Consider the following 27,172-nt stretch of genomic DNA (forward strand, 5'->3'; position numbering starts at 1 on the left):
GTGACACCACCGCCTGTAAATTGGTTTATTTTTGAATGACAAGTATCACTATATTACATTTATATTCAAATATGGGAATATATATATGTATGTGTGTGTATACACATGTATCACTTCAGTGCCATGATAATTTCACAGATTTGATTTTCCTGTAACTTTTTAGCTTTTTCACACATGATATGTATCTATATACTTTTTCTGTTTGTGCTAAGTGAGCACTCTACCACTGAGCTATACCCTCAGTCCTAATAGGTCTAATTTGAGGCACATAAATCTTTTAACAAAACAAAGTAAGTAAAGACACATGCTACTACTTACCAGTTTGTATACATGTGTAATAAGGTCTGCATTAATTTGCAAATCTGCTGTTAAAAACAAAACATTATGTTTGCATGTAAACTTTTATATTTACCATTATTAATATGTTTGGATTTATCTGGTACTTCATTTGTTTAAGATTAACAAGATATTCTTGCTGAATATATATATATATATGTATATGTATATATAGACACACACATATACTTGCTGAATATATATTCATATATATATTCAGCACACATACATATATATATACATATATATATATACATTTTTTGCTTCCACTGGGAACAAATGATAATACCGTGATGTCCCTAAAATCAGCTGCATATTGATCTTCATTTCATTTTTGAAATGCAGTATTATGGGTATGTAATTATTGCTTAAGCCAACATAACCCAAAAATAGACCTTTAAAGCTTACCTTGTAGATTTCTAAACTGGTTGCTGCCCAGCACTGGTTGGGATTCCAGCAGAGAGGAGAGGACAGGGGTCAGAGGCAGCCTGTGAGTTGAGGTTGTTGAGGGCTTTTCTTATCACACTAGTCATTTCCCATCGTTTTCTTTGGCATCCATGTAATACTGGAAGGTAATTATTTTATATAATGAAATGGGGATAATTTATTTAAGTAACTAGAAAATAGTCATATATAGTTGGAAATTTTGGCATATATATCATTTTACTTTCTGCATTTTGGGTAGTGGAGGGGCTTGTTGGGGTGGGTATGGCTTTGTAGTCAAGGCTGCCTTGCGGTCCTGAATCACAGTAGATCTTCCTGCCTCTACCATCTGGGTGCTGGGCCACCTCTGCAGCCTGCAGTGCGGGTCAGTGCTGTTAACCAGCATCATTTTCTCTGCAGTTTGCTGTTGCTAGTTCTGCTGAATGTGACGTTGTTTCTGAAGCTGTCAAAGATAGAACACGCTGCTCAGTCCTTCTACCGGCTCCGCCTCCAACAAGAAAAACCTTTTAGGTAAGTTCCCCACCCCAACCCTGCCTGCTTTACCACCTGTTCCTTTTAGGTAAGTTCCCCACCCCAACCCTGTCTGTTTTACCACCTGTTTCTTTGTTATAGAAAGTTTAATTTTAGAAATTCTAATCTTTATATCTTTAGTCATACATGCCTAGGTTTTTTTTTCCCCAGAGGTAGTGGTAGTGGGGTTTGATTTTGTGTTTTGTTTACAATCCATGGGGCATAATAATTTCTGTAAACAATAATGTCAGCAGCTGTTTTCATGATTTTTAAGATTTTCTTTTCTTCCAGTTTAGCCTCTGATAGGTTCTCAAGAACAGAAAATATTCAAAAGAACAAAGATCAGGCCCACCATTTAAAAGGAGTGCTCCAAGATTCCATAGTGATGTTGGAACAGGTAGGCCAGTCTGTGACTGGGCGGGTCCTCAGCTGGCAGTCTTTAGATGCAACTTCTCTACAGTTGCTTAGTAACTCTCTCCATCTACTTCATCATCTCACTTCCCTCTCATGTTCTCCTCTCAGTGGATGACCATGCCTTATCTCCTCTCAGTGGATGACCATGCCTTATAGACAAGAGAAACTGTCCCCCTTTCTGCTATAACCACATCTATAAATCATCCTGTCCTTGAACCCCTGTGCCCTTTGTGGCTAGTGCCAGGAATATTTGGCTCAGCATTATGTACTCCATGCTTAGCATAGCGCCCAGCATGAAACACACACCAGGTTTGTTGAACCAATGGATGAATAAAAACAGTGAGGAATAAGATATATTTCTTGCTCTCATGTTGCTTCCAGTTTTATCAGAAGAGTCATTTGTCCCACAGGTTTTCAAGTCTGATTTTGAGAGTACAAAATTAGGGTAGAAGTGTGAAGTAGGAGTTCAGAGGCAGGGTCATCTGGGAAAGGTCCACAGTTCTGGTAGGTGTAGGAGAGTTTGAGAACTGTGAAGAGGATGTTGGGTGGCCTAGCCTGCTTCAATGTTCAGGGGAGGTTGAAAAGCCCACTGAGCCTTGAGAAATGCCTAAGCAAAGAGCTTTTCCCTTTGGATAATTAGACAGACTTTTTGGGAAGTGCAGCACCCGGTGAGCACACTCTGGAATTCATGCAGCAGGTAACAGGAGAACCAGGTATTCGGTGGTCAATGTTTTATTTGAGCATCAGCATTAAAAAGAAAAACCCCTTTGGAATAAAATAATCAGTAAAAATTGAAGTCTGATTTTTGATCAATTTGTTTGCAGCTGAAGAGCTCACTCATTATGCTTCAGAAAACCTTTGATTTACTAAGTAAGAACAAGACTGGGGTTGCTGTGGAGAGCTAGTGCTGAGATGCAGAAATCACAGAGACACCTGGACCTAAAAGATGACATCTGGAAGGAAACCGAGGATGAAGACTGTCACTGTCACAGGACCATTTCTGATATTTTCATTACTGAATTTCTACTAGAAAAGCTTATTTAAATAACATTTACTTGGTGATTACTCTCCAACAGCCTTAAGTCTTTTCACTTTGTATAGATATTTCTAAGCTGTGAATTTCTCCAGTGAACCATGAAATATATTTTGGAATTGAAATTCTGTGACACAAAAGGGGAAGGGAGTCACCTGAGCATGGTGGCCTTTCTTTTTTCTGTGCTGAGGCTTGTAAGCTGACCCTTTAAATTTATCTGGTAGCACAGAGTGAGTCCCTGTGTGTCCAGTGGGTTGTGTTCAACACTGAGTTTAAGAGCCTAAAAAGCTAGAGAAGAAACCCCTCCATCATTTCTCACTTTAAAGGATCATTTTCTAGGCACATAGATCCCAGGTTTGTATCTTTAAACACTACAGTCTCTTCATTGAATTAGCATGCAAGGGCAGTGGTCAAACCCTTTGAATCTCCATGTTGTCTGAAAGATTCATTGGCTGTGTTGTATCTTAATGAAGGAATCACACACACACACACACACACACACACACATCTTATATGTATTGGAGGTAAGATTATCCTTCATATATAAAAAAGACAGGGAAGTAATTTAGGAGAAGGAAGTATGTAGGATACCAATGCTCAGAATGAACTGTTTTTAGTTTTCGAAGCCAGAAGATTATGATAAAATCTGGGCATTTCATGAAGGATCAAATGAATCCATGAGCTATGCTTGGGTTCAGTTTAGCAGTCTCTAAGGTGGAAGTGACCCATCTGATTGAAAATAATCTATCATTTCTCAGTAGCTGCTATAGATAGCTTCATTCTTTACACAGGTGTGCGGCTTGTATTGTTAGAAAATTATAAGCTGGGCTCCACAATACAGACTGTGGGGCACATGCACACTGCCTGAAGAGGACCAAGCTTGGGCTTCCAAGAAAGCTACTCGGGCATTTGCCTCAACACAGGCGGTTTGTGAAAATAAGGACTTGAAATCAGATCTGATCCCTAGGGTTTAGGAAAGGTTCAGGGCATATTTATTGTTTTGTTCTCTACAGGTCTTTCTTTGGAACATGGACATACTATATATATAATTCTTTTTTTTTTTTTAAGACAGGGTTTCTCTGTAGCTTTGAAGGCTGCACTGGAACTTGCTTTGTAGACTAATCTGGCCTCGAACTCACAGAGATCTGCCTGCCTCTGCCTCTTGAGTGCTGGGATTAAATGTGTGAGCCACCACTGCTTGGCATATATTATTGCTTGAACAACCATTAATTAACTTTAGTGAAATGTTTCCTTTTAGTGCCACCAAAGCCAAATGGCATTGCTAACAACATTTCCAAATGCCTTAAGGAATGAAAATACTGACTAGAAGGAAGTGGGTTTCTCTGGATGAATCCCAACTAATCTACCTGGAGACAGGCGGGATGCAGACTATAAACTCCGTCTATTTTGTTTGCTTTTGTTAAGGACATATGAAGTATCTGGCTGTGAGCAAGAGTGACTGGATTAGAAACTTGAAATTGTTAAATTTAGAAAAATGTTAACTGTTAAAGTGAATGTTTTTGTGGTTTCTCTCAAACTACTTTATAATATACCTCAAAGATTACCAACGTTGCTTTGCAGATAAGACTAAATATGTATGCAGAATTAATAAAGTCTGAATCTGTTATGTAGTCTGATTTCAATAAAACCCAAAATATCTTAAGTTGTAATTTTCCTTCTGTTTCAGCTTAAAAACCAAAACCAAATCTAGAAAGCCTGGGCTAGTGAAAACCTGTAGGTAGGCCCATAGTTCTCATAGATTTGTGCAGCTATAAAACCCAGAAAGGACTCTCTGGGCAATTTCATTGCAAATGCAAGGGAAAGTACCAGAGGCCTGACTGGAAAGCAGACCCAACTCCCAGGACTCAAGAGCTTGAACAAGTTGGATAAGCCGGGACTTGGGAGCAGCAGCTGGCCTAAAGGGAAGGTGGGCGACTTGTGGGGTGGCATCCCAGAACACGGTGGTGCAGATAGAACCCAAAGCCTGTTGCAGGCGCAGGAGGACGGTTGGTGGCCGGCGAACTCCTGCAGCGCGCGAATGTCTGGGTCTGGTCCCTTACTCTGGCAGCACCCCAAGGGCCCGGCGCAGGTGCGGGGTGGCCGGGAGCGCGGCGTGGGAGGGGCCTCGTGGGCAGGCGCCGCACGTGCGGGCGGCGGGATCCCGGCGCCGGGGGCGGGGCACCCGGAAGCGCGCGCCGACCTGCGGTGCGGCGGCCGGGGGCGACTGGATCGCGAGGCAGGCGCGCGCACACCGGCGGTGCACACAGGTGGGCGACTCCGCCCTGCTCGCCCGAGCCCGTTGTGCTGGGTCCCGGACGCAGCCGCGCCCAGAGGTGCCGGTCCTCCCCGTCCCCGCCTCGGTCCGAGGGCAGGTAACTTCTCAGCCAAGGTCATTCTCCAGGCCCGCCCACGCCCTCGGAGCGGCTGGCTCGGACCGGGCTGGACGGAGACCTCGGGGTTGCCGGGGACTCCTGGCAGCCCGGAGTGGGTGGATGGTTGCAGCGCCGCGGCGTCGCTGCTTGCACCTACCAGGGTGAGTTTCCCCGGCGGCGCGCAGCCTTGGGGTGGGGATCGCCCGGCTCTACCCAGTCCGCACCCGCAGGTGAACTGAGCCTCCCTAGCCCGGCTGTCCCGGGCCGCGTGGTCGTCTGTCGCCATGGGAACGGCAGGTACCCAGATGCTGCTAGCCTTGTTGGGAAGGGGAGGTGAAGATACTAGGAGCTCCAGGAGTCAGGGAGCCCCCTTTCAGGCCATGCGGAGCCAGAAAAACCTGATGGAAACAGGACCCCTCCCCCCTTTCTTTTCATTTTTATTGCTCAGGCGTTGGCGTTAATCACAAGTGAGGACGTGTTTACAGGATGTGAGTTGAGTTCTTGCCACCTTTACCTTCTGAAAGCTTCTCATGTCTTAGGTGACAGGTGCAAACACTGAAGGGCAATATGAAGCCAGTAAAGAAAAAGAAAACCGAAGAACCTGAGCTGGAGCCCCTGTGCTGCTGTGAGTATATAGATCGAAATGGGGAAAAGAACCACGTGGCTGCTTGTTTGTGTGATTGTCAAGACCTCGATGAAGGCTGTGACAGGTAAGCATAGTTTCCAGATGCTCACTCCATTGGCTCTGTTGACACCTACCCTATGTTCTTTCAGGTTGCCATCCAGAATGCCAGGATTTGCTCTTGATTCTATTCCAAAGGATCTAAAATAGAGAATTGTTTCTGATGTCGTGTGAAGATTTTATAAAAAATGAGGTAGTTAGCAGTCTACAGCTGTCCAGTTCAATTCATGCGGGCTTGAACAGTTTTTAAAGGGATGGGGAGAAACGCGCAAAACATAAGCTAGTAGGCAAATTCAATTAGACTGTAAGTTTAAATGAACATTCCAGAAAGTCATTCCTGTGATCGTAATGGAGTCCATGCAAGGGATCGTTCTCACTTAGTCACATGGGTCTTGGAGGCTGGAAGATGGTTTTCTGCTCTTGGTTCACTGCTTGTTTCCAGGGAGAAAGGTCCTATATACCCCACAAAGAGTGACTATTTTTATGTAAGCAACAATGCCATCTTGATTATAATATTGTCTTATCTTTGGCCTTTACTTTCGACATTGTTTTAGTGATGGAAATTGCTATCCAAGAGGAGACTTTTTCTCATCAATGAAAACCATTTTGTATCAAGCAGCAATGAACTGGTTTTAGCCATTTTTATAAACATATATTTTTAAACGTCTACTTATGGAAAGCATAATGTGAGAGGAAGAGGGATGCTGGAGACAGGCTTTCCCAGAAGCAGTTCCTTCTGGTTACAAAGTCACCGTTACTGTAGATTGTTAATGTAGCCATGAAAAAGCTTTCCCTGGAGACCACTACAGTCTTTAGGCAAGCTTCACTCTTAAAGTCTGTATGTCTTTATAATTGTTCTTTGTCTTTTTCTGTAGCCTTTTTTAAAAAAATAGGTAGTGTTAAATATAGCTTCTTTAGACTTAGTCTAAAATCCATACTGAGAAAATAGAGCACTTTGCACTAATGAATGGAGAAATAATGCTGTTTCCATAATAACTGTCACTCAGGACTGCTGCTTTTCCATTAACGTTGCTGACTCTTCGTCTCTCCCAGCCCTTGATGCCTGGGCTATCCCCTGGGTTCTCCCCTCTCCCCTATCTTTACCTCCCCATGTCCTAGGACAGCCCTCCATATTCCCACTGTCCCATATGCCTGTGACTCCAAGTGATCATCTCCCACTCACTTTAAGGTTTTGTCTTGCTCAAAACAACTGTGTAACATTACTTTAGCCTAACCTACCTTAACTTTCTTGCCTGTCTTAGTCCACTTAGGCTCTGCAGCAGAGTACTCCACAGTGGGTAGAAGTGGATGGTCTACAGTTGTGGAGGTGGAGAAATCCAGAGTCAGAAGTGCTGGCAGATTTATGTCTTTGGTGAACCCTCCCTCATAGATGGCACCATCTTGCTCCATCCCCAGATGACAAAAGGGATGAATGACCCTCCTTCCCTGGTCTTCTTTTGTGTGGATGTTAAGCTCATTGGTGCTCTACCCTGTTGATATCATCACTTCCTCACAGGGCAACCTCTTAATAAGATTGTATTGTGGACTAGGTTTGAATTAAATTAATGTTAGTGGGCCACAGATATTCAAATCTTAGCAGTCTACCCCTGCCCCCTCCAAATGAATGTCTTCACGATCAAATACGTTCCTTACATCCCAACAACCTCAAATATCTAATTGTGCAAGTGTCAGCACAGACAAGCTAAGTCTGGATGGACAGTAGTCTGAGTAGCATTGTCTCAGTCAGAAACAGGTAAAACTCAGAAGGACTCATGTAGTGTCCTTCTGCTTTGGGTCTGTTGATAGCAGACTATGGGCAGAAGAGAGGCTAAGAACATTTCTCGCTCTTGCAGAGGACCAGGGTTCAGTTTCCTAACATCCACATGGCAGCTTACAACTGCCTGTAATTCTAGTCTTAGGGGATCTGTCACCCTTCTCTGGCCTCAGTGGGCACGAGGCATGTGCATGATGCATATATATACACAGATACACATAAAATAATTAAACATAAAAAGAAATAGCAACTACATACTTTCAAAACACAATAGTGGGACATTCATTGAAAAGATATTCCCATGACAAAAACGGGGAAATAGGAAAGGAAAGGGGGATAACAGGTCCCATTCACAGGGCAAATAACATTTTTTATGATTCAAGTACTTTTTGTTTGCTTTTATTGAGATAGGGTTTCTCTGTGTAATGATGCACATCTTTTTTTTTTTTTTTTTGGTTTTTACGAGACAGGGTTTCTCTGTATTTTTTTGGAACGATGCACATCTTAAACATAATATTGACTAGATAGTCCACTTTCCAGACACGCTGAGCTAGAAGTTGGGTCCCCAAGGGTGCAGCTCACATGCAGCTTTCATGGGTTGGAGTCTTGTGCCTACACAGAGGTTGTGTGCTGCTAGGTCCACTATTCTGGGGTCATGAGGAATTGCCTAATGAGATTCTCTGCAGTGGTCCCATACCCATGGGTACACAGGGGATCTATGGTGTGACTTCACTCTATGGTACTTCTTGGCCTTAGCCTTGATGTTCTCTGGAACATTCTTTGACATCTACATGGATCTAGCCATGCCCCCACAACTCTTATATTCTATAGGGCTGTAGAATTGGGAACATTCGATGCCACCCAAGTTTACCAGATGATGTCCTTGGGAGTAGTGGCCCCTGCAACCTACATTGCACCTGGCTTTTCAGGAGTCACACCTGGGGTTTCTGTGAGACACTACACCAGAATGTAGGAAGCAGAGACTTGATGTGCTACTCGGCAGTGAGCCCTGAGGTTTCATGGGTGTTCTGAGCCATGAAATCATGGTGTCACCAAGACCCAAGCATTCTAGGCTTATGGCAGGAGTGCAGCCTCAGACTCAGAACTGCTTTAAGGGTCATCCTCCCATTGTTTTGATAATAGCACAGGCTGAGCCATAGTGATTTTTTTTTTTGGTTTTTATGAGACAGGGTTTCTCTGTATTGTTTTGGGGGCTGTCAGTTCAGCCCGGCCTCGAACTCACAGAGATCCCCCTGCCTCTGCCTCCCAAGTGCTGGGATTAAAGGCGTGCGCCACCACCGCCCGGCTCATAGTGATCTTAATATGGACTCACCCACACAGGCTTTCACAGTTGCTATTGTGTAGACAGATTGAGAAGGCCAAGAACTTTCCAGATCTCCAGGTTCTGTTTCCTCCTTAGTTATACATTATGTCTTTTTGTTTGTTTGTTTTTGTTTTGTTAGCTTTCTGAGACAAGGCTTTTCTGTGTAGCCTTAGCTGTCCTGGAACTTGTTCTGTAGACCAGACTGGCCTCAAATTCACAGAGATCTTCCTGCCTCTGCTTCCTTAGTGCTGGGATTAAAGGCACGAGCCACCACCTCCTGGCTGTATACATTATATCTTTAAAGTCAGTGTATGTGTGTTATATGTATAGTATGTTTTTGTGCACATGTGTACTCTTTGTGGACAATGGTTGACGTCAGGTGTCTTTATGAATTGTTTCTCTGCCTTATTTTTTTCAGACAGTGCCTCTCATTGAACCTAGAGCTCCTCAGTTGGCCAGGCTAGCTGACCAGCAATCTCCAGGAGTCTTCCTGCCGCTGTTCCCCCATGCAGCACTAGAATTACAAGCTCACACCACCACGGCTCTCTATTTTTACAACATATGTGCCGTTATATACATGAATGTCCCATGGTTTTCATGTGGAGGTCAGAGGACAACCTGCCAAAGTTGGTTCTCTCCTTCCACCTTGTGGACCCTGAGGATTGAGCTCAAGTCATCAGCCATGGTGGCAAGCACCCTTACCCATTGAGTCATCTTGCTAGCCCCATGTCCAGATTTTTACATGGGTGCTGGGGATTCAAACTCGATTCTCTTGCTGTCTTGCAAATACTTTGCCAACTGAGTTATCATCCTAGCCCCTAAAGTCATCATTTATTATTGTTTGTATTTGTATTTATGTGTAGGTCAAAGATGTGTCAGATGTCTTATGCAACAGATCCCTAACCTTAATTTTTTGGAACAGGGTCTTTTCACTGAATCTGCAGCTCACTAACTGGGTAGACTGGCTAGCCAGCAAGCTCTGGAGGTCACTACCACCTCCCTGGTGCTGGGCTTCCAAATGCATGTCATCGTGCCTGGCTTTTCGCACAGGTGCCGGGAATCTAAACTCATCCTGATTTGTACAGCAGCGAGCACTTTGCCGCTGAGCCCCAGCCTGACTTCTTCACTCACACTTGAGCAGAAGAGTTGAAGAGAAACTAAACACCCTGAACATTTGATTAGAGACGTCTCTCAGTATTCAGTCTCATTCATCTTCAGTCCTACCTTCTAAAAGTCACTAGGACACGAACACAGCTTGGCCATCTGCTTCATAAATTGTGTTTTTGTGTGTCTTCATATGGAAGAATTAATAAGCTCCTTTGGTCTCCTGTCAGGACCAAATAACCTCTTACAAGACCACCCTCCTGAAGCTCTCACTATATTATTGATTCTGGCCTTGAATTGCTGGGATCAGTAATCCTCCTGCCTCAGGCCTTCATGCAACTGTAAATAAAGGCATGGCCACCATGTCCAGCAGCCTGTCAATACTCATGTGTGAAGGAATAGGTTTAAAATTGGAACATTCAAATAGCATGCTGAGTTCAGAGATGCTATTGTTTTTAGTCATTGGGCTGACTTTAGTTTGTTCTTCATTCTTGCTTTTATAGACTCCTGCCTGTGACAGCTGGGTTCACTCCCAGGACCCAGCACAGGCTTTGCATTGCACCATTTCTCTTGGCTGAAACGCCCCCTTCCTCCTTTGCTAGCTGACCATCAAGGTCAAGTACGGTCACACCTTTCCACTAAGCCCCCTGTGATCTTGGCCCCTGAGCTTTTAAGAGTGCATTGGAAGATCTAATAGTAATACACCTAATCCTTTTTTAATTCTGTCAATTTTAATTTTTTTAAAAGATTCATTTGAGTGTACACCAATCAGGTCTAGACATTTGTATGGACTATGTGTACATACCTGTGTATTTAAGAAAGAATGCCGATTGTTCCATTTATAAACATCTTCCTATTTAAAAAAATGTGATACATGCATCTGAAAAGCTTGTGTTTAGTAGTGAGGGAATAAAATGCTGGCTTTTGGTGTCTTATCATTTATGCTGCTGTTTGACATTTGGGGCCCCTGTAGTTTTTAATTCACCAACTCCATTTGAAGCACATTCTTTTTTCTTTGAATAGATGGCTTTCCTGTAAATCAGTGCGACCAGAGACTTGCGAAAGAATCACAGATACAATTTCTGATCGCCTCCGAATTCCTTGGCTTAGAGGAGCCAGAAAAGTCAATATTAGCATCGTCCCTCCCCTCGTGCTTCTGCCAGTCTTCCTCCACGTGGCTTCCTGGCATTTCCTGCTGGGGGCGGTGGTTCTGATCTCCCTCCCCGTGCTGGCACTCTGGTACTACTACCTCACTCACAGAAGGAAAGAACAGACACTGTTTTTCCTGAGCCTTGGACTGTTCTCACTGGGTTACATGTACTACGTGTTCCTGAGGGAAGTAGTCCCCAAAGGGCGTGTAGGGCCCACTCAGCTGGCTCTCCTTACCTTTGGGTTATTCCTGATACTCTTAGCTTTGTACCGAGCCAAGAAGGATCCAGGCTACCTCAGCAATCCAGTAGGCAATGACAAAACCCCAAGCAACAGCCAAATTGAATGCCCCATCAAAAAAGGGCAGGAAAAGACCAAAGGGTTCCCTGGAACAGATACCTCGGGGAGCCTCAACAACCGCACGCTGAAGGATGATATTAAGGGCTCCTCCAGGGTGGGACTTGACAGCCCTGTCAAGGTGAAAGAGGACTGGTGTGCCAAGTGTCAGCTAGTACGACCCGCCCGGGCATGGCATTGCCGGATATGCGGTATCTGTGTAAGGAGAATGGATCACCATTGTGTCTGGTATGTTGGAAAAATCTGGAAGCCCAGAAACTAAATTCATAGCCTAACCATATTTGATCTTCCTCTGTGCTGTCCTAAAACGTCTCTTTCCCCATTTTACACCTTGTGGATATTTGTGGGCTGTGAGGATGTTCCCGCTTAGTCATCAGGGCTTTGAGTTTCACAGATGCAATGCCTTCAGTCATTTCCTTAAGGAGACTAGCCGAAAAACTTGGCAGATTTTTCCCCCTCTCTTTCTCTTTCCGATTTTCCTTCGGTTGATTAAAAAGAAGAAGAATTATCAGGAACTGTGGAGATGGCTCAGTTGGTAAGGGGCTTGCTGTGCAAGCATGACGACCTGTGTTCTCTTCTCCACTCCCATATTGAGTGGCCATGTGTAGAGGCATGTGTGTGTGATTCCAGCGCTGGGAAGGTGGAGACAGGAGGATCACTGAGGCTAGTTGGCCATCACATCTTGCTGACTTAGCAATCTGCTGGTTCAGTGAGATACCCTGACTGAAAAAAATAATGTGGCGAATGATTGAGGAAGACCAACGTCAACCTATTTCTACATGCAAGTGAACACACATGCATGCTCATGTACATACTCACGTGGGTCCCGTTTTCAGTGATGCTTTTCTTGCTGGACATCCTTAATCACTTTATGCAAACAGGGATTTCCACTCACCATTGTAGTTGAGGTCTTATCATATATCCCTTTATTGGTTATCTGCCAGGAGATGGGCTTTGTTTTGTACCTTCAAGCTGGCTAGTGACTCCAAAAGCCACACCAGGTTCCTAATGCATAAAGTGCAGCATCTAAAACTCCACTGACACTGAGCTGAAGGGACCATTAGCCCTCAGCGGTGAATGCTATAAGTAGCAGGTGTGAGTGAGGTGGTGTTGCTGTCGGGGCAATTCTGTTTAATGAACTACACTTTAGACCTGCGGAGAACAGGGGTGAGGTAGAGTGTAGGAAATGCTTGGCGGGTATTGAAATGGCTGAATACATGGCCCTAGGACAGGGACATTTCTTTCCTGGGACTTGCCTTCAGGTGTAAAGGGCTGGTTTTAGTTTTACACATTTGTCATTTATGCCCATTGTGTGGATGTGCACGTGAGTGTGTTGGCTCATTTCCAAATGCTTGCTTACAGAATCTGACAGTTTGTCCTGTACAAAACCTCTGGCCACCTGGCATCCTGGGAGAGGTGGCCTGCATACCCTGCCTTCACAGAGGCCATGACATAGGACCATTTTTTTACCTGACCTGCTTCATAATACCTTGTTCTCCATGCTGCACTATAGTTTGAACTGCTTTGAATGCTTCTGTTGCTCTCATACATACTTAACATATTTTCCAATTTTGTGCAGTATTTCTGATGGTACTTTTAAAGTTTTCATAACTGCTTAAATCAACTTTCCTTGTAGCTGGATAATAGACCTCACTAATATTTAGGAACAGGGGCTGGGGATGTAGTCCAATGGTATAGTGTTTGCCTAACATGCACAATGAACCAGGTTCAGTCCCCAGCACTACATAGAAAACTGCACATATGCATATGTACATTATATTACATGTTTATATATGTACAAGCTATATATCTAGATGGATAGATTTGTTAGTTGTGTTCTGCTTTTTTGTTAGTCATGGCTTTAAACTAAGTGATAACAGTTCTACTCTTCCAGAGAATATAAGACTTTGTCACACAGTAAACATGAGTTTGTTTCCCTAAAATTGAAAACTAAGATGACTTAGTGTCTCATGACTAGAGTTCCTACTGTCCCTAGTTTAAAGGCTTTCTTGTATATCATGTGGATTATACGAGACATTTTCAAATGTGTTTTCCCCTCTGTTTTGAGGATAAATAGCTGCGTTGGAGAATCAAATCATCAAGCATTTATACTTGCCCTTTTGATCTTCTTGCTCACTTCGGTGTATGGGATATCGCTGACCTTGAACACCATTTGTAGGGATAGAAGCCTCTTCACAGCCCTCTTCTACTGTCCTGGAGTTTACGCAAATTACAGGTAAGTTGTGCAGCCTTCTGTTTTAAGAGGGTCAGCGAGGAAGTAGTAATTGTTGCCAGAAACAGGCAGTTGGTTATTTGCCCCTAAGTTAGCTTTTCTCAATCAAAGCATAGGGTAGGCATAGGGTAGGCTTTGGAGACACCGGGCATCCTGAAAATTGCCAGCAAAGCTATGCAGTGGTTATGTTCTACAGATGGCACACACCTTTGATCCTAGCACTTGGGATGCAGAAGCAGGTGGATCTCTTTTGACTTATTCTACAAGTCAAGTTCCAAGACACAGGGCTACACAAAGAGACCGTGTCTTAACACAGGCCCTGGCTTTATCAGAGCTCCCACAGCTGAGAAGTCCTGTGTGCTTGAGGTCGCAGCAGTTCCTTTGAAAGCTGCTCATATCTCTGTAACCTTTCTTTTCTCTCTAACCTCTCATGGTTTGTTCTGCTCTAATTTTTTTTAATTCATTACTGTGTTATCTAGGTCAAGATTCCTTAGGCATCATTAGGTGGGAACGCATTTATAAGCTGTACAGATTTCTGTGCAGTGGTGTAAATGGGATTCTAATGTGTTGATCTTGGCCCTCCCACTCCCACACACCAAGGGTGCTCTTGCCCCTCCTACACTAAGGGTACTCCCCCCCAACATATCTCCCATACACTGAGGGTGTTCTTGTCCCCCTCCCCCACAGCAGGGTGCTTCCTGCCCATACTGTTTGTTCCTTCCCTCAGCATGGGTGCTCTGTGGTCTTGGGTTTGGTTCTCTTCCTTATTGTTCTCAGCAGTTTCTGCTTTCGCTACCAGGCACCCCTGTGTGTCATTAGTGCTTAGTCTGTGGCAGAGCTCCCCACTCTAGGGTTGGAAATGACAGATGTTTTAGAGATTATTAGCCTGCTCTTCTTGTGGTAACTTCCTGCTCTAGACACATGGACACTCACTGTGAAGTTCTTGGCCAACACAAGGGTGGTAAGTGTAAAGGGTCTGTGTGCTTCATGGGGCGAATGAGGGGCCGGTCCCACCATTACTTCTCACCCCACTCTATGTGGTGACTGCTGTGGTCCCAGCTTACAGAGGAGTTCTGGATTTGTGAGAACTTTACAAATGAAGAGTCTGTGATCTCTGCCCAGTGTGAATGAACATCACCTGATCTTTGATTATTCTAACAGCAGCCCCAGCCCACAGTTCATGAAGAAGCCTGGTGTGGCTTGGTTTGAAATGTTAGGTTCCTACAGCTCTTTATTTTTGAATTTTTTAAGTTTAATTTACATATGTGTGAATATACGTCAAGTATGTGTGGCTGCTCACAGAAGCCAGAAGGGGGCATCTGAGCCCCTGGAACTGGAGTTATAGGTGGTTGTGAGCTTACTCACCAGGGTGCCAGGAACTGACCTTTTTTAGAAGAGTAACAAGCTCCAGCCTGGCTTCTACATAGTAGTGAAGGGCTGTTAATGCTGAGAGCTGTCTTGTAGGGCTCAGTCAGCACTAGACTGCAGACAGAGCATTAATCCTATTCGTAGATTTCCATTTCCAACTTCCTAGAAGACAGCAATAATCATCTCCTGGAACCTCTGATTTCTCCTGACTTAAACACAACTTAGGACTTGCTCACTTATTCAACAGGTGCTGAATGCCTGATGTCAGGTACTGTGAAGTACAATAGGACAGTCTTTACTAAATATAGCATGCTAGAAAAGTATGTACTAGCAATCCAAAGGGAAATTAAAAAGGTTCAACTGGGCATGGCACTCTGAGGCTAGAACGCTACCCTCTAGCTGGGGATTGGAGAGGATGCTCAGGTCTGTACTGAAGAGGACACATGCTTAGAAAAGCTCCTTTCTCCCGTGCAGCTCGGCCCTGTCCTTCACCTGTGTGTGGTACTCCGTGATCATCACAGCGGGCATGGCCTACATCTTTCTCATCCAGCTGATAAACATCAGCTACAATGTGACCGAGAGGGAAGTCCAGCAGGCCCTGCGGCAGAAGACGGGCCGCCGGCTCCTCTGTGGGCTCATCGTGGATACAGGCCAGTACAACAGGGGCTTCCTGCGCAACTGGTACCAGTTCTCCACCTTGGGGACACACACCGCCCACATCCCCGCTGAGGACATTGTCTGAAGTGCCTTTTGTGCTGCTCTGAGGGACACGCCTTTCTGTCCTTCCCATTTCATACTTCAATGTCCATGCAGGCAGGACTCATCTTCATCGCCCTCTTCTCAGAAGTGCTGTAGGGCCATGCTCAGGTTTGAAGGAAGGACGGAAGAAAAGGGAATTTTTCTGCTGACTTTGTAACTTAAGGGATTTTAATACTGAGGTTGCAAGTGTAGAGCCATTCCTTTCCAATCACCTTGCTGACTCTGTCACCAGAAGCTGCAAGGAGGCGGATGATGACTTCTGCACAGGCAGGAGGAGTCTCTGTCCATTCATGTGAGCAAGAGTGGTAGTTAATAGGATAGTTCCTAGTCCTCCCTTCAATTCTTAATAGCCATATGACCTGCGGTAGAGTCACTTTCCCAAGTCTCAGGTTCATCTGTATGGGGGCTTCTGCTGCCTGGCTACCTCACAGAGCAGCCATGAGGGCCACCTAAGGAAGACTGTGGAAAGCACTCCAGTCCCACTCAAGCATTCTTAGGAAATCCCTAGGACTGAAGCAGACTTGTTGTAGATCGGAATGTTGAAGCCAATATTAAGACAATCAGTTTGTACAATTATAGAACTTCTTTTTACATGTTAGACCTTGTTCTCACAGATCAGAGGTGACAAGAAGATCAATGCTGGTCATCTCATCTTGAGGACAGTTGATGAAAGTGGTAATTACTATCCATGTAGTGTGTAGTGGGCAGAAATTTAAGTGACGACTATTTATCTGTTAATGTATCATTTTAGATTTATTACAATCCTAACATTAATGTTTGTTTTTCCTCCTTCCACATTTCACCCGGTTAGGTGCTAGCACACTGGTGTGTGATGGTGGCTGAAGGGGAGGAGACTGTCCTCTGAGAACATTTTACCCTCCTTCCTGGTTAGGGAGGCTGAGTAATATCAAGGGCTTGATTTTTTATTCTTGTTCGTGCATTTCTAGTGTTGTAGGCTTATAGCACAAAATGGGAACATGCGTCTGGCATGAACTCTCTCTGGGTGATTGACACCTCCCCACATCCACTTTGCTTCCCCTTCACCCTCCCCACTAAAAGCGTGTCTAGGAGAGAACAGGGTACGTGGCTTTCCAGTAATGTACTCATTACTGCTTTCTAGCTCTTCCCAATGCTGAATTGTTCCCTTGTGTCTCCGAACTGTGGCTTAGGAAAGATTGTGCAGTTCTGCAGAATGGGCTGTCTTTCTGGCCTGCCCTAGAGGTGGGAGATTCACAGGAGGAAAACTCCATCTTGATGGTTTGGTTTTTACACTTGTACTGTTCTGGGATCCCAAAGATCAAAGATAATTTGTGAGACCTTAAATTTGCCTTGGCCTTCTTACTTCATAGAGGGGAAACAGTGTTGCGTTTTCCCCACCCCGCCCTTGTGCCTGCTTGTAAGCGTTGAGAAGAAATACCACTGCCTTTGCAGTTAGTCCTGCCTGCCCTTTGCACCGAGGGCCACCCTCAGACTTGCCACTAGCCAGGACTCTCTTGAAGATAGGTGACACATTTTCATGCAGGTTTGTCATTGCTTTCCCCAGAGATGTATTATTTAACAAACACTAGACTCCATATTCTACTGGGGTTAGCCAGGGAGAGCCTGGGGGTGTTTGCAGTTTATACAGCCATGCCTGGCCCTGGCCTAGAGTCAAACATTCATTTAGAATGAAAGGTAGCCTGGATACAACTAATTTCTGTGTGGGTTTGAGGTAAGGAAGATGGTAGTAATGTCAGACAGTATATGTGGGCAGAAATTGGTAGTTTTCATGTCTCTTGAATGCCAGGTATGTAGCCAACTCTGAACATCTAGCTGCTTCTAAGGTTTATAGAAACTGCGTAGCAGTACTTGTAGTCTCCCTCATCAGCATCAGCAGCTCATCTGTGATGTGATGATGAGTGACACACTGAGACAATTAGGAATGACCACTGCCATTCTCAGAGTTTGCCATTCAAGATTCAGTTCCCCTCAAGTGGATGGAGGGACTCCTTGTCGCTCTGGCTCACTGGAATGAAGAAGCTTAAGTTTCTTCTTTTTAGATTGTGTGTGTGTGTGAGCAGCATGTGCTCTTAACTGCTGACTCATATCTCTAGCCCTGAGGCTTAAGTTTGGAGAACCGATTGCTGACTTGCAGGGGAGAGGCAAACTTGTAAGAAGATCCTTGTTTTGTGGATCTTTCAGCCTTCTCCTTCACCCTCCCCACTAAAAGCGTGTCTAGGAGAGAACAGGGTACGTGGCTTTCCAGTAATGCACTCATTACTGCTTTCTAGCTCTTCCCAATGCTGAATTGTTCCCTTGTGTCTCCGAACTGTGGCTTAGGAAAGATTGTGCAGTTCTGCAGAATGGGCTGTTTTTCTGGCCTGCCCTAAAGGTGGGAAAACTCACTCTTGATGGGTTTGGTTTTTACACTTGTACTGTTCTGGGATCCCAAAGATCAAAGATAATTTGTGAGACCTTAAATTTGCCTTGGCCTTCTTGCTTCATAAAGGGGAAATGGGAAATACGCATTCGTCTTTGAAGGGCATGTTTCCAGGAGATAGTAAACCAGGGGACGTCCACAAGCAGCCTCCGCTAGGACCCAGGATATCTTTGGCAAGTATTCCTAAACTTTTGGGCTTTTCTTAAGATCTCCAGTTGTTTGTGGGATTTGTTGTAGGCCTTGATATTCTCCAGGTGGTAAAAGATTTAACTGGAGTCTTTGAAAGGTCAAGGCCTTGCCAGTGGTGGTGTTGGCCCATGCCTTTAATCCCAGCACTGGGGAGGCAGAGGCAGGTGGATCTCTGAATTCAAGGCCAGCCTGGGCTTCAGAGTGCCTAGGACAGCTAGAGCTACATAGAGAAGGCTTGTCTTACAAAAAACCAGAAAACCAACCAACCACCAACAAAAATGAACCAGGTCTTTGTGAAAGGGCTGTCCCAAATATCCAATGTGAATAAGCCACCAGGCCCTTGACTATGGGAGCAAGTGCTCCCCAGAACTGTGACTTCAGATAAGCAGGTTGTTTCTCTTGGCCTATATCATAAAGACCCATTCTGTCCTGATTCCTTACGTTACTTCTGCACCGTTGTGTACATTCCCAGCAAAGGACAGTGCCTTCCTGAAAGAGTCAAGGGAAAAGCACAAAGGATCAAGACTGAAGGAAGGGAGAAATTCCTTCACTAGTAGAAATGTGTCTTAGGAACTTGCAAGATGCTGTGTGGTCATCTTCACTGCCTTACTGGCAGGACACCACCTCATTGGCAGGCTACTCTGAACGCTGCTAAAATAAAGCCTTCAATGTGTTTTGGAGACAGTGCTGTCTGTTTCTTCAGCCACAGTTGTCCAGGATATTGCAAACCTCTGCTCTGCTTTCCTTTGGTGAATGCATGAATTGTCGTCTACTGTACTGTCTGCCTAGAAGGAAGATTGCTGTAAACTTTCTCTTATGCAATAGTCTAATATTTTTAGCAAGAGAAAACTTTGTATTCTAGAACCTTTGACTGTCAGGAAACACAATGCCAGTAAGAGCTTCTGTGATACTGATAGCTGCCCAACAGACTTACTTCCTTTGGTAGGACATCAGCTTTTTATATAAAGCTCAGTAGACAGAAGCAAAAGCTTGTAGACACAACAGCTTTACCCCTGAAGTTGAAGAAGTAATGCTCTGTGCACTCACTCATCTCTTTAAACTAGCTAAGTAGGTTTCTATGATTTCCCTTCCTGTTAGCCATATTTTGGTACCCTGCCTTTCAAAAAGGAGACTTTTTTCCAAACAAGTAGTAGATGTGAATTACACAAAGGAGGCACCTGCTTGGAACCTGGTTTGCTTGGCAGCAGTTTGGCAGGTGAACCGTTTCCTATTAAACATGCAGAGGTTGTGGGGGCAAGAATGAAAACCATGTTAACTGAATCTAAGAGCAAATGAAGCAATGTTGTTGGCTGCTGAGATTCATGTACCTGTTCTGAAGAAGCAGCTGAACTGAGTCCGGATGCTGGTGGTCAGTCACCTACACTTGAGCTGGCTCTAAGCAGTTCACTTTAGGGCTGCGGGCTCAACGTTGAGCACAGCATGCTGTTTGCTCCATGTTGGGCTTGTGATTTTACATTACTGGAGCCTTCCTGGGGCACTTTTCACCTTTAGAAATTAGTATTTAAAAGGCAAAGCTTTAAAACCAGAGATAGTCTGTACTAATGATACAAGTAAAATTTTGATATTTTTGTTTTCAGGCAAAGCCATTGACAGATGCCATGTAAGAGCAGCAAGCTCTAGTCGTGGTGCCAGGGTCTGGGTGATTTGATGATGCTAGGTTTTTGGGGCCATACCATTTGATCTAGTTTGGGAGTCTGATGTTAGACTAAGTGAAACCCAGGAATGAATTTATATATTCAGTATTTAATATGGATGGCCCAACAACAGGAAGTGGGATTCCTCAAGCCAAGCTCGATGAGGGCTGGGTATTTTGCACTTTTTGTACCTGTATCCACATGCTATGACCTCAGACTCAGATGCAAGGCCTTTTAAGTGGAGATTTTACCAACTACTGCCATTTGTGCAAAGTAATGTCCTGTGACAAGTTATCTAAAAGGAAAATAAAGTGCTTTCTTTACAGAAACAGTTGTGATTCTTGGTCCTAAAAGTGTTTCACCTTAACAAAACCCTAAGCTGTGCGGCCTCCTGATCGTGGCCATGTGCTGACCTTAAACTTCATCTTCCTCTTTTCCTCCCAGGTTTTGTAGATCAGACACTGTTTATTCAGGCACTAGTTAGTAGTCATGTTTCAGACCACATCTTGCCCATGACCCATCAAGAGTCTGATCATGCATCGGGTCTATAAGGTGGCACCGTGGCTCCATCCAAATACATCCAAATACATGTCCCAAAGAAGCAATTTCTGGTTGGTGCTCGGGGTGAAGCAAAGATCAAGTTTAAGATAGAAAACTTAATCTTTATATGACTTATTTAGAACATGCTTATTGAAGAAATTCACCCTTTTCTGCAGGCTTGTCATTAATATTTGTGTATGATTTTGATTTGTTTTTAGTTGGTAATGGCCATATTTAAGTATACTATAACTAAGTATAAACAGTGGCTTAGATAGAATTAAATATGATTTTAGTCCCATTTTTCTTGTGGCCACTGCTCTTCAAAACACTTGTGTTTTTAGATGACACCCGTATGATGATGATAAAGAAAATGGTGTGTCTGGGCTGCAGTTCCATTCTGGTGTTCTGTTGTCTCTTGGCCCACCACTCCACATCTTGCATGAGAAAAGAACCAGGGTCATTGCACGGAGTGTGGTCAGGTAGCTTAAGAATTATCCTGGATCAAACACATTCACTCAGAGAGTTTACCAATTCAGATGTTCTGGGTACCATGATCGTTCTCATTTTACTATGTGCATTTGTAGACTATTTGGATTTGTCACAATAAAGATATGTTTTATAATGAAAAAAATTCCTAGCAGATGATTCTGTGTAAAAGTTCACAGAAGGGAACATTTGATCAATCTTTATAGAATCCCAAATATTAGAACATTTTTTAATTCAGTGGAAGTTGCCAGGCCAAGCAGACAAAGCAGATGGATTACTTAGAAGCTGCAGTTGGGAGGATGGCTAGGCATTTTGATGAGGGACTGGATGGTCCTTGCTGGGGCTGTTATTAGTGTTTGGAGTTTCCTCCGTGCTCATCAAGGTGGTCTGAAATCAGGAGGAGTTGCTGCACTCTGCTGCAACTGTATAGAGTACCTTCTAATTGTGCTTATCATTGGGTGGATGGGCCCTGTCAGACACCTGTCACTCATGCTGTGGTCGCAGAACACAGGCTCCCATCCCTTCTCTTCTAGGTACTCAACTGCTTTCTGTTTTTATCCAGTGTCACACTTACCAGCATTTCACAGTGAGTGATAAGGACACATCTTCCTTCACAAGTCCAGGCAGGCACACACGTCCTTTTTGAAGTTTATTATGCTAAAAATATATAAAACACACTGAACACTGGTGCTCTGGACTGCTCCTATGGATGACCCATTGTGATAGACATTACAACAGATGCCTAGCAACCCAGGAGAGATCAAGAAGGAAGAACAAATTCCCAGGATAATTCCACTGTCAGTGATGCTTCTAGAAAGTAAGCCAGGTTCAGGTAGGTATGTGGGAGAGAGAACCTGCATAGATCCTGGCCCCAAAGACATCCCTGAGGACAAGCATGTAGTTACTGGTATGTGGCCTGCAGCTGTGACAATGACGTCAGCATCTGGAAGTCTGGAAGGATGTCGGCGACCTTCCGGCGGAGTTGCTCTCGCCGTTCCTCTTTCACCCTTTCTTCCTTTGTAAGTTTTACAAATGCCTTCCACGTCTGAAGCGTGACACTGAGAATTTTCCTTTAAGAGCAAAAGGGAGAGGTGGAAATCAATGGGAATCCCGATAGTATACAATGCTATTAAAAAAAAAATAGGTGGGGCTGTCTGCAGTAAGCTGACATTTGCACAGAGAACCCTGAGCTGACAATGCAGGCTTTGAAATTCCTCAGTTGATTGGCCACAGCCTGTACACTGACCAAGCAGGATCAGGAATTCTGATGGGCTTGGACAGACAGCCATCAAGGTAAAGACTATCCAGAAGCGCTCATTTAAAGCACCTCAGTGCTCACATAATTTAAAGCTTTACTGGTAAGTGCATCCCCAACTACAAGAGAAAGCATCTAGAAAAGATAGGCTAATACCAAGTGTGGAAAGGTGGCGTTCAGGGTGGGTGCTGGGGGGGTGTTCACATGTTGACATGGAGTGCTGACTTTGGGAAGCATACATGCCTTTTGAGGACTGACTAGTACCTATACCAGCTGAGCACTAGGGATGCTGGGGTGAGGCCTAATAGTCTCTTCCCAGTCAGGCAGCTAGGCTGTCAGAGTCAGTGCTGTGGGAAGGGATGATGGTGGAGAAGCAGAGGCGCTGCTCAGTCTCAGGGTGAGGAGCATCTGAGGTGTTGAAAGGCATTACAGGTGAACTGAAGCGGCTACTCCTGAAAAGGGCAGGCCTTGAGTAAAGGTGAAGAGTTACAAGTTACAGGTTGGAACACAAGCACAGGGTTGCCAAGGCTATTTGTAAAACTAGAGGCAGTGATGATGTTTGTTCTGGCCTCTTAGCCAGCTAAGGAAGCCCCAGGATGCACCTCAGTCATTAATTTTCTGGCTGTTGGTTGGTTGATGCTTTGGAGAATGTTGACTTTTGTTGGTGAAAACGTAAGAAGGTCCCAATGAGCAGAACTGCTTCACTGCGTTCAGCTTCTGTCCTCTCAGCCCACCACTGAGAGATTCCTGTGGTTGTCTCTAGGGCCCATCCCAGCCTTGGCTTGACTCTGCCTCCCTCTCACTGGCTATTTACAGTTCCTCTCCTGACTGCACTCCAGGCTTTCTGACTCTCATACTGCGGCTCCTCCTATTCTGTCCCCCTGAAATCTCTGCTTGCTCTAGGGAAATAAAGAGAGCAAAGAAATGGATAGAGACACTGAGGCAATCCGCTGGTCAGGAGATGACATCTGAGCAGAGCTGAATGACATGAAGGATGAGACAATGTGTGTTTGCTCTTAGGCTGGACTTTGTGTCTCGGAGGGGCAGAGGAACCAGGAACAAGGAACAAGGAACAACATGGGAAAGAGACACAGTCATAGCAGAGCCTCTACACCAAGCAGACGGACTTCATGTTAATTGCATAGTTTTTCTGTACTCATTCCACACTTCAAACCCTGGAAAGGAACACTGTCTTGTTATTATGACTTACAGCTTACAAGTGGCAGTAAGGTAGGTGTGTCAAGAGCAAGATTTAGAGCAAGAAAAGCCTGTGCAGAGTCCAGTAAGCTGCCTGCGGTGTGTTTTTCTACATGGGAGTATGCGTTGTTCCCTTGTTAGAGATGAAATCATGATATCACTCTCCCAGGGTCATTATAATGATCATAAGACATGGTTTGTGTGAAAACCCTAAGTGAATCTTCAGACTGAGAAAGAGACAACTGAGCCAGATAAAAGGAAGTTGAATGCACATTACAATGGCACGAAACTCAGATCACACCAGATATGATTTGGGCTGAGCAGTGCATTAATACATTATCGTCTCCTTGTTCAGTCTTCACAACAGCTCAGAGGGTAGTCTGTTCTTACTCATTTTAAAGGTTTTCTTTAAATTCTAAAGGATTTTCTTTTATTACATCCCATTCATTCATTCATTTATTGTGTGTCTGTGTGTGTGTTTGCACATGCCACAGTATGAGTATTGAGGTTAGAGGACACACACTGAACTGGGGTCATCAGGCTTGGTGGCAGGCACCTTTACCTACTAGGCCATCTTGCTGGCCCCACGACAGAAGATTCAAAAGGTTTTGAATCCAGAGTCACATAGATATTGAATTCTAGCCTTCATTTAAGGCTGATGCATTTATTCAAAAGTAAGTCCCCTGAATACTGTCACTTATTACATAGTTATCTTTATTTAGACCAAATTAGAATACACTTGTTAGTCTAGTCCCAGCCCACTGGTTCCAATAACTGTACATTAAGAATAGTTTTCTAGGTGGTGTCGTCCTGGTGTAAGAAGATGTACAAGAGAGTTTTTCTAGGTGGTGTCGTCCTGGTGTAAGAGATGTGCATATGCACAGTGACAACAAAGCAGCCAAAGCTGAATGAGTTGGGGAGGAGAGGGCGACTCCACACCTCCCAAGCCTCCACATCTCAGGTGTCGCTGCGAATACCCACTACATTAACTGTGCTTCCCAGGAGTGACACTTGACCATCAAAAAGGGTTTTCCTATCTACTCTTGGAACATTTCTGTACAAATGCTTAGAGAAATTCTAAAGTGAGAGAACAAACACACTCATTTATAAGATATATGTGTGAGAGAATACATTATCTCTCCACAAATAAGACTAATTGCATTTTAAACACTAACTAGTAATACAACATCTACACACACAACTACAAAAGCTACACTGAAGTGTTGAAGGCTCCATGCTTAGGAGGGGAGCAAGGCCATGGTCACTGTATAAATCAGTATATTTCTTTAGCTGTAGGAGGAACTTTGATTAGGAAGGGGGCCTGTGGGACAGTGATGTTCTACTTTGACCTCAGTTGTGGTAACATGGGTGTCTAAAAATTACTATCTTCGTATGGTATATACACTTTAAAATTTTGTGGTATATTTCACATTGTTTAAAGTCAAATTTAAAAATAAAACTCTGTGCTAAGGGTACTCGTTGCTCTTGCAGAGGACCTGTATTTGGTTTCTAGCACCCACATGGTGGCTCATAACTACCTCTAACTCCAGTTCCAGGGGATCCTATGCCATCTTCTGACCTCTGTGGACACCAAGTATGCATGTGGTACATACACATTTGCACAGTCTCTCTCTCTCTCTCTCTCTCTCTCTCTCTCTCTCTCTCTCTCTCTCTCTCTAACTATCTATCTTACACACACACACACACACACACCCCTACCTAAATTTTCTTTTAGAAAAATAAATCCTGGTGACTAATAAGGAACACATTTGCTCAGATGTGTCCCATGAAGTTCACATTTGGTTCCTGGCAGCCCCTAGGTGGATAGGACATTCTAAAGTTGGTCTCCTGTGCTGCTCTCACCCATGTTAATCGGGAGGGCGAAGCTCTCCTAGCCTCCATCTCATCTTTCCACAATGCAGCAGTAGAATATGTTACAGGCAACTGGGGAGTTAGCGAACTTGAGAGCTCCAAGCCTTACCTGTTATAATGTTCTGCTGCAATTGCAAGTTTTCTCTGGGATTTGATCTTCAGATCTCTGACCATGGTAAGCCAGGCCCTGAAAAACTTCTTCTGCAGTAAGTAGGCACAGAGTTTTCTTACTTCTTTCTCCAGATCACTGACATACTAATGGGTGATACGAGACAAATGATATCAACAGACAAGTAGAGTAAGTAAAAAAACAAATGAGAGAACCAAAACAGGCATACACAGCAAAATAATCAAAGATGCAAAGGCCGAAAGCTAACAAGGCAGTCAAGATGATAATATCTTCTGCAGCATACTATAACAATAACAGCAATTTAGGAGCACAGTCAGGTGTAAGATAGACAGGAGAGGTTTCCAAAATCAATGTAAGTACCGAGTGACAAAAAAACCAAGGACTATAAAAAACAAAAGCTTAAGTAGGGACTCATTACAATAGAAACACATACACTTTATGGGGAAAGTGACTTGTGTTTGAGATTTTATACTAAGTAAAGTTGACAACATTTCAAAGGAATGAACTGAATGTATGGCTCTACGTTTTTTGAAAAAAACAATGAGTACAGCATTATGAAGGCCATTTAGGTTTCTGTTGTTGTTTATGGGGAGTTGAGCAGGAAGATGTATTTAGTTTTGGTTTTCTGAGGCAAGAGCTCACTATATACTTTATAGACTAGCCTTGAATTCATGACAGTCTTCCTGCCACAGCTTCCCAAGTGCTGAGGTCATAGGCATGTGTCATTACACACGGCTCAAGGAGATGCACTCAAGTCCTTTCTATGTGGCCTTACCTGGAGCCAACTTCGGAAGACTCTTCTACACAATAGTTGGAAATACAACTGATCAGCCTGGGCTGTCCTCATAGTCAGAGTTTCCTGGCTATACCTGAACCAACTGAGCAGGTATTTTCTTTGTAGTGCCAAAGAGTAATGTTCTTCTGCTACCTGGAAAATGTTTTAATGAAAGGGGGAAGTTATTCCTTAAATTTAGATCACTTAAGGAAACATACACAACTAGGGAAATGATACCATATAGCAGGTTTAGATAGTTACTAGACGAGTAATCTTGAGTTGCCTGTAGTCTATGTCCTAAAAGACTGGCTGCTGGCCTTGTTCTGTGGAGCTCGCAGATTCACAGACATGCTCTTTGGGTGCTGACTCCCTGAGGTCACAGATACTGGCTGCTTATAGAAATGGAATAAGTAGCTTCTACTACACCGCTTCATGCCCGCTAACCTTCGGACTGGGTGGCTGGCAGTGCTCATAGTTTGCTTTCCTGGAACCTGGACAGCAACTCCATAACAGACGGCTCTTTATTATGTACTTAACCACTGTCTAATTGAGGACATGCCGATACTTTCAATTAGTTTTGTAGAATGAACTGTCACCAGGATTGAAATTTAGACATTGTCAATAAACCACAAAACCATTGAGTCAAAAATAGCATGATGAATATTTTAATGTCTTACCAATTTAAATGGCTGAGCATCTCATCCCAAATAAACACAACTCAGCTTTTATGTATGAAAAAGGGACTGTCATGTTCCTTTGACAGGAGTAAAGACCCTTCTCTTTGCAGACTTCTCT

At 44.0% G+C, this 27,172-nt stretch overlaps 3 protein-coding genes across 14 annotated transcripts in view; 2 read left to right on the forward strand and 1 right to left on the reverse strand.

Annotated features, from left to right (window-relative positions):
• Gramd1c (GRAM domain containing 1C) overlaps positions 1 to 4,400 on the forward strand; it is a 76,485-nt gene extending 72,085 nt beyond the window's left edge. For all 7 annotated transcript variants that reach the window (XM_040750794.1, XM_040750797.1, XM_040750796.1 and 4 more), the window contains 3 exons: positions 1,180 to 1,290; positions 1,582 to 1,687; positions 2,529 to 4,400. In XM_040750794.1, coding sequence (XP_040606728.1) covers positions 1,180 to 1,290; positions 1,582 to 1,687; positions 2,529 to 2,609 — 298 coding nt within the window. In that variant the 3' untranslated portion in view covers positions 2,610 to 4,400. The remainder of the gene's footprint in view (positions 1 to 1,179; positions 1,291 to 1,581; positions 1,688 to 2,528) is intronic.
• Positions 4,401 to 4,716: 316 nt separating this feature from the next.
• Zdhhc23 (zinc finger DHHC-type palmitoyltransferase 23) lies at positions 4,717 to 20,451 on the forward strand. 5 transcript variants are annotated; one of them, XM_040750799.1, is made up of 5 exons: positions 4,717 to 4,826; positions 5,649 to 5,819; positions 11,017 to 11,727; positions 13,568 to 13,735; positions 15,575 to 20,451. In XM_040750799.1, exons 2-5 carry the CDS (start codon positions 5,677 to 5,679, stop codon positions 15,840 to 15,842), a joined length of 1,290 nt encoding a protein of 429 aa, XP_040606733.1. In that variant the 5' UTR covers positions 4,717 to 4,826; positions 5,649 to 5,676; the 3' UTR covers positions 15,843 to 20,451. The 5 variants fall into 5 exon arrangements, with proteins under 5 accessions (XP_040606733.1, XP_040606734.1, XP_021085548.1 ...); XM_040750800.1 differs by lacking the exon at positions 4,717 to 4,826 and adding an exon at positions 4,990 to 5,270 and having other exon boundaries at positions 13,679 to 13,735; XM_021229889.2 differs by lacking the exon at positions 4,717 to 4,826 and adding an exon at positions 4,991 to 5,270 and having other exon boundaries at positions 13,577 to 13,735.
• Positions 20,452 to 21,784: 1,333 nt separating this feature from the next.
• Positions 21,785 to 27,172, reverse strand: part of Ccdc191 (coiled-coil domain containing 191) — a 75,023-nt gene continuing 69,635 nt past the window's right edge. For both annotated transcript variants that reach the window (XM_040750798.1, XM_013116853.3), the window contains exons 15-17: positions 26,378 to 26,530; positions 25,582 to 25,727; positions 21,785 to 22,218 (exon numbers count right to left, since the gene is read on the reverse strand). In XM_040750798.1, coding sequence (XP_040606732.1) covers positions 22,050 to 22,218; positions 25,582 to 25,727; positions 26,378 to 26,530 — 468 coding nt within the window. In that variant the 3' untranslated portion in view covers positions 21,785 to 22,049. The remainder of the gene's footprint in view (positions 22,219 to 25,581; positions 25,728 to 26,377; positions 26,531 to 27,172) is intronic.

Source organism: Mesocricetus auratus, unplaced genomic scaffold (assembly GCF_017639785.1).
Source record: "Mesocricetus auratus isolate SY011 unplaced genomic scaffold, BCM_Maur_2.0 Super-Scaffold_100008, whole genome shotgun sequence".
NCBI lineage: Eukaryota > Metazoa > Chordata > Mammalia > Rodentia > Cricetidae > Mesocricetus > Mesocricetus auratus.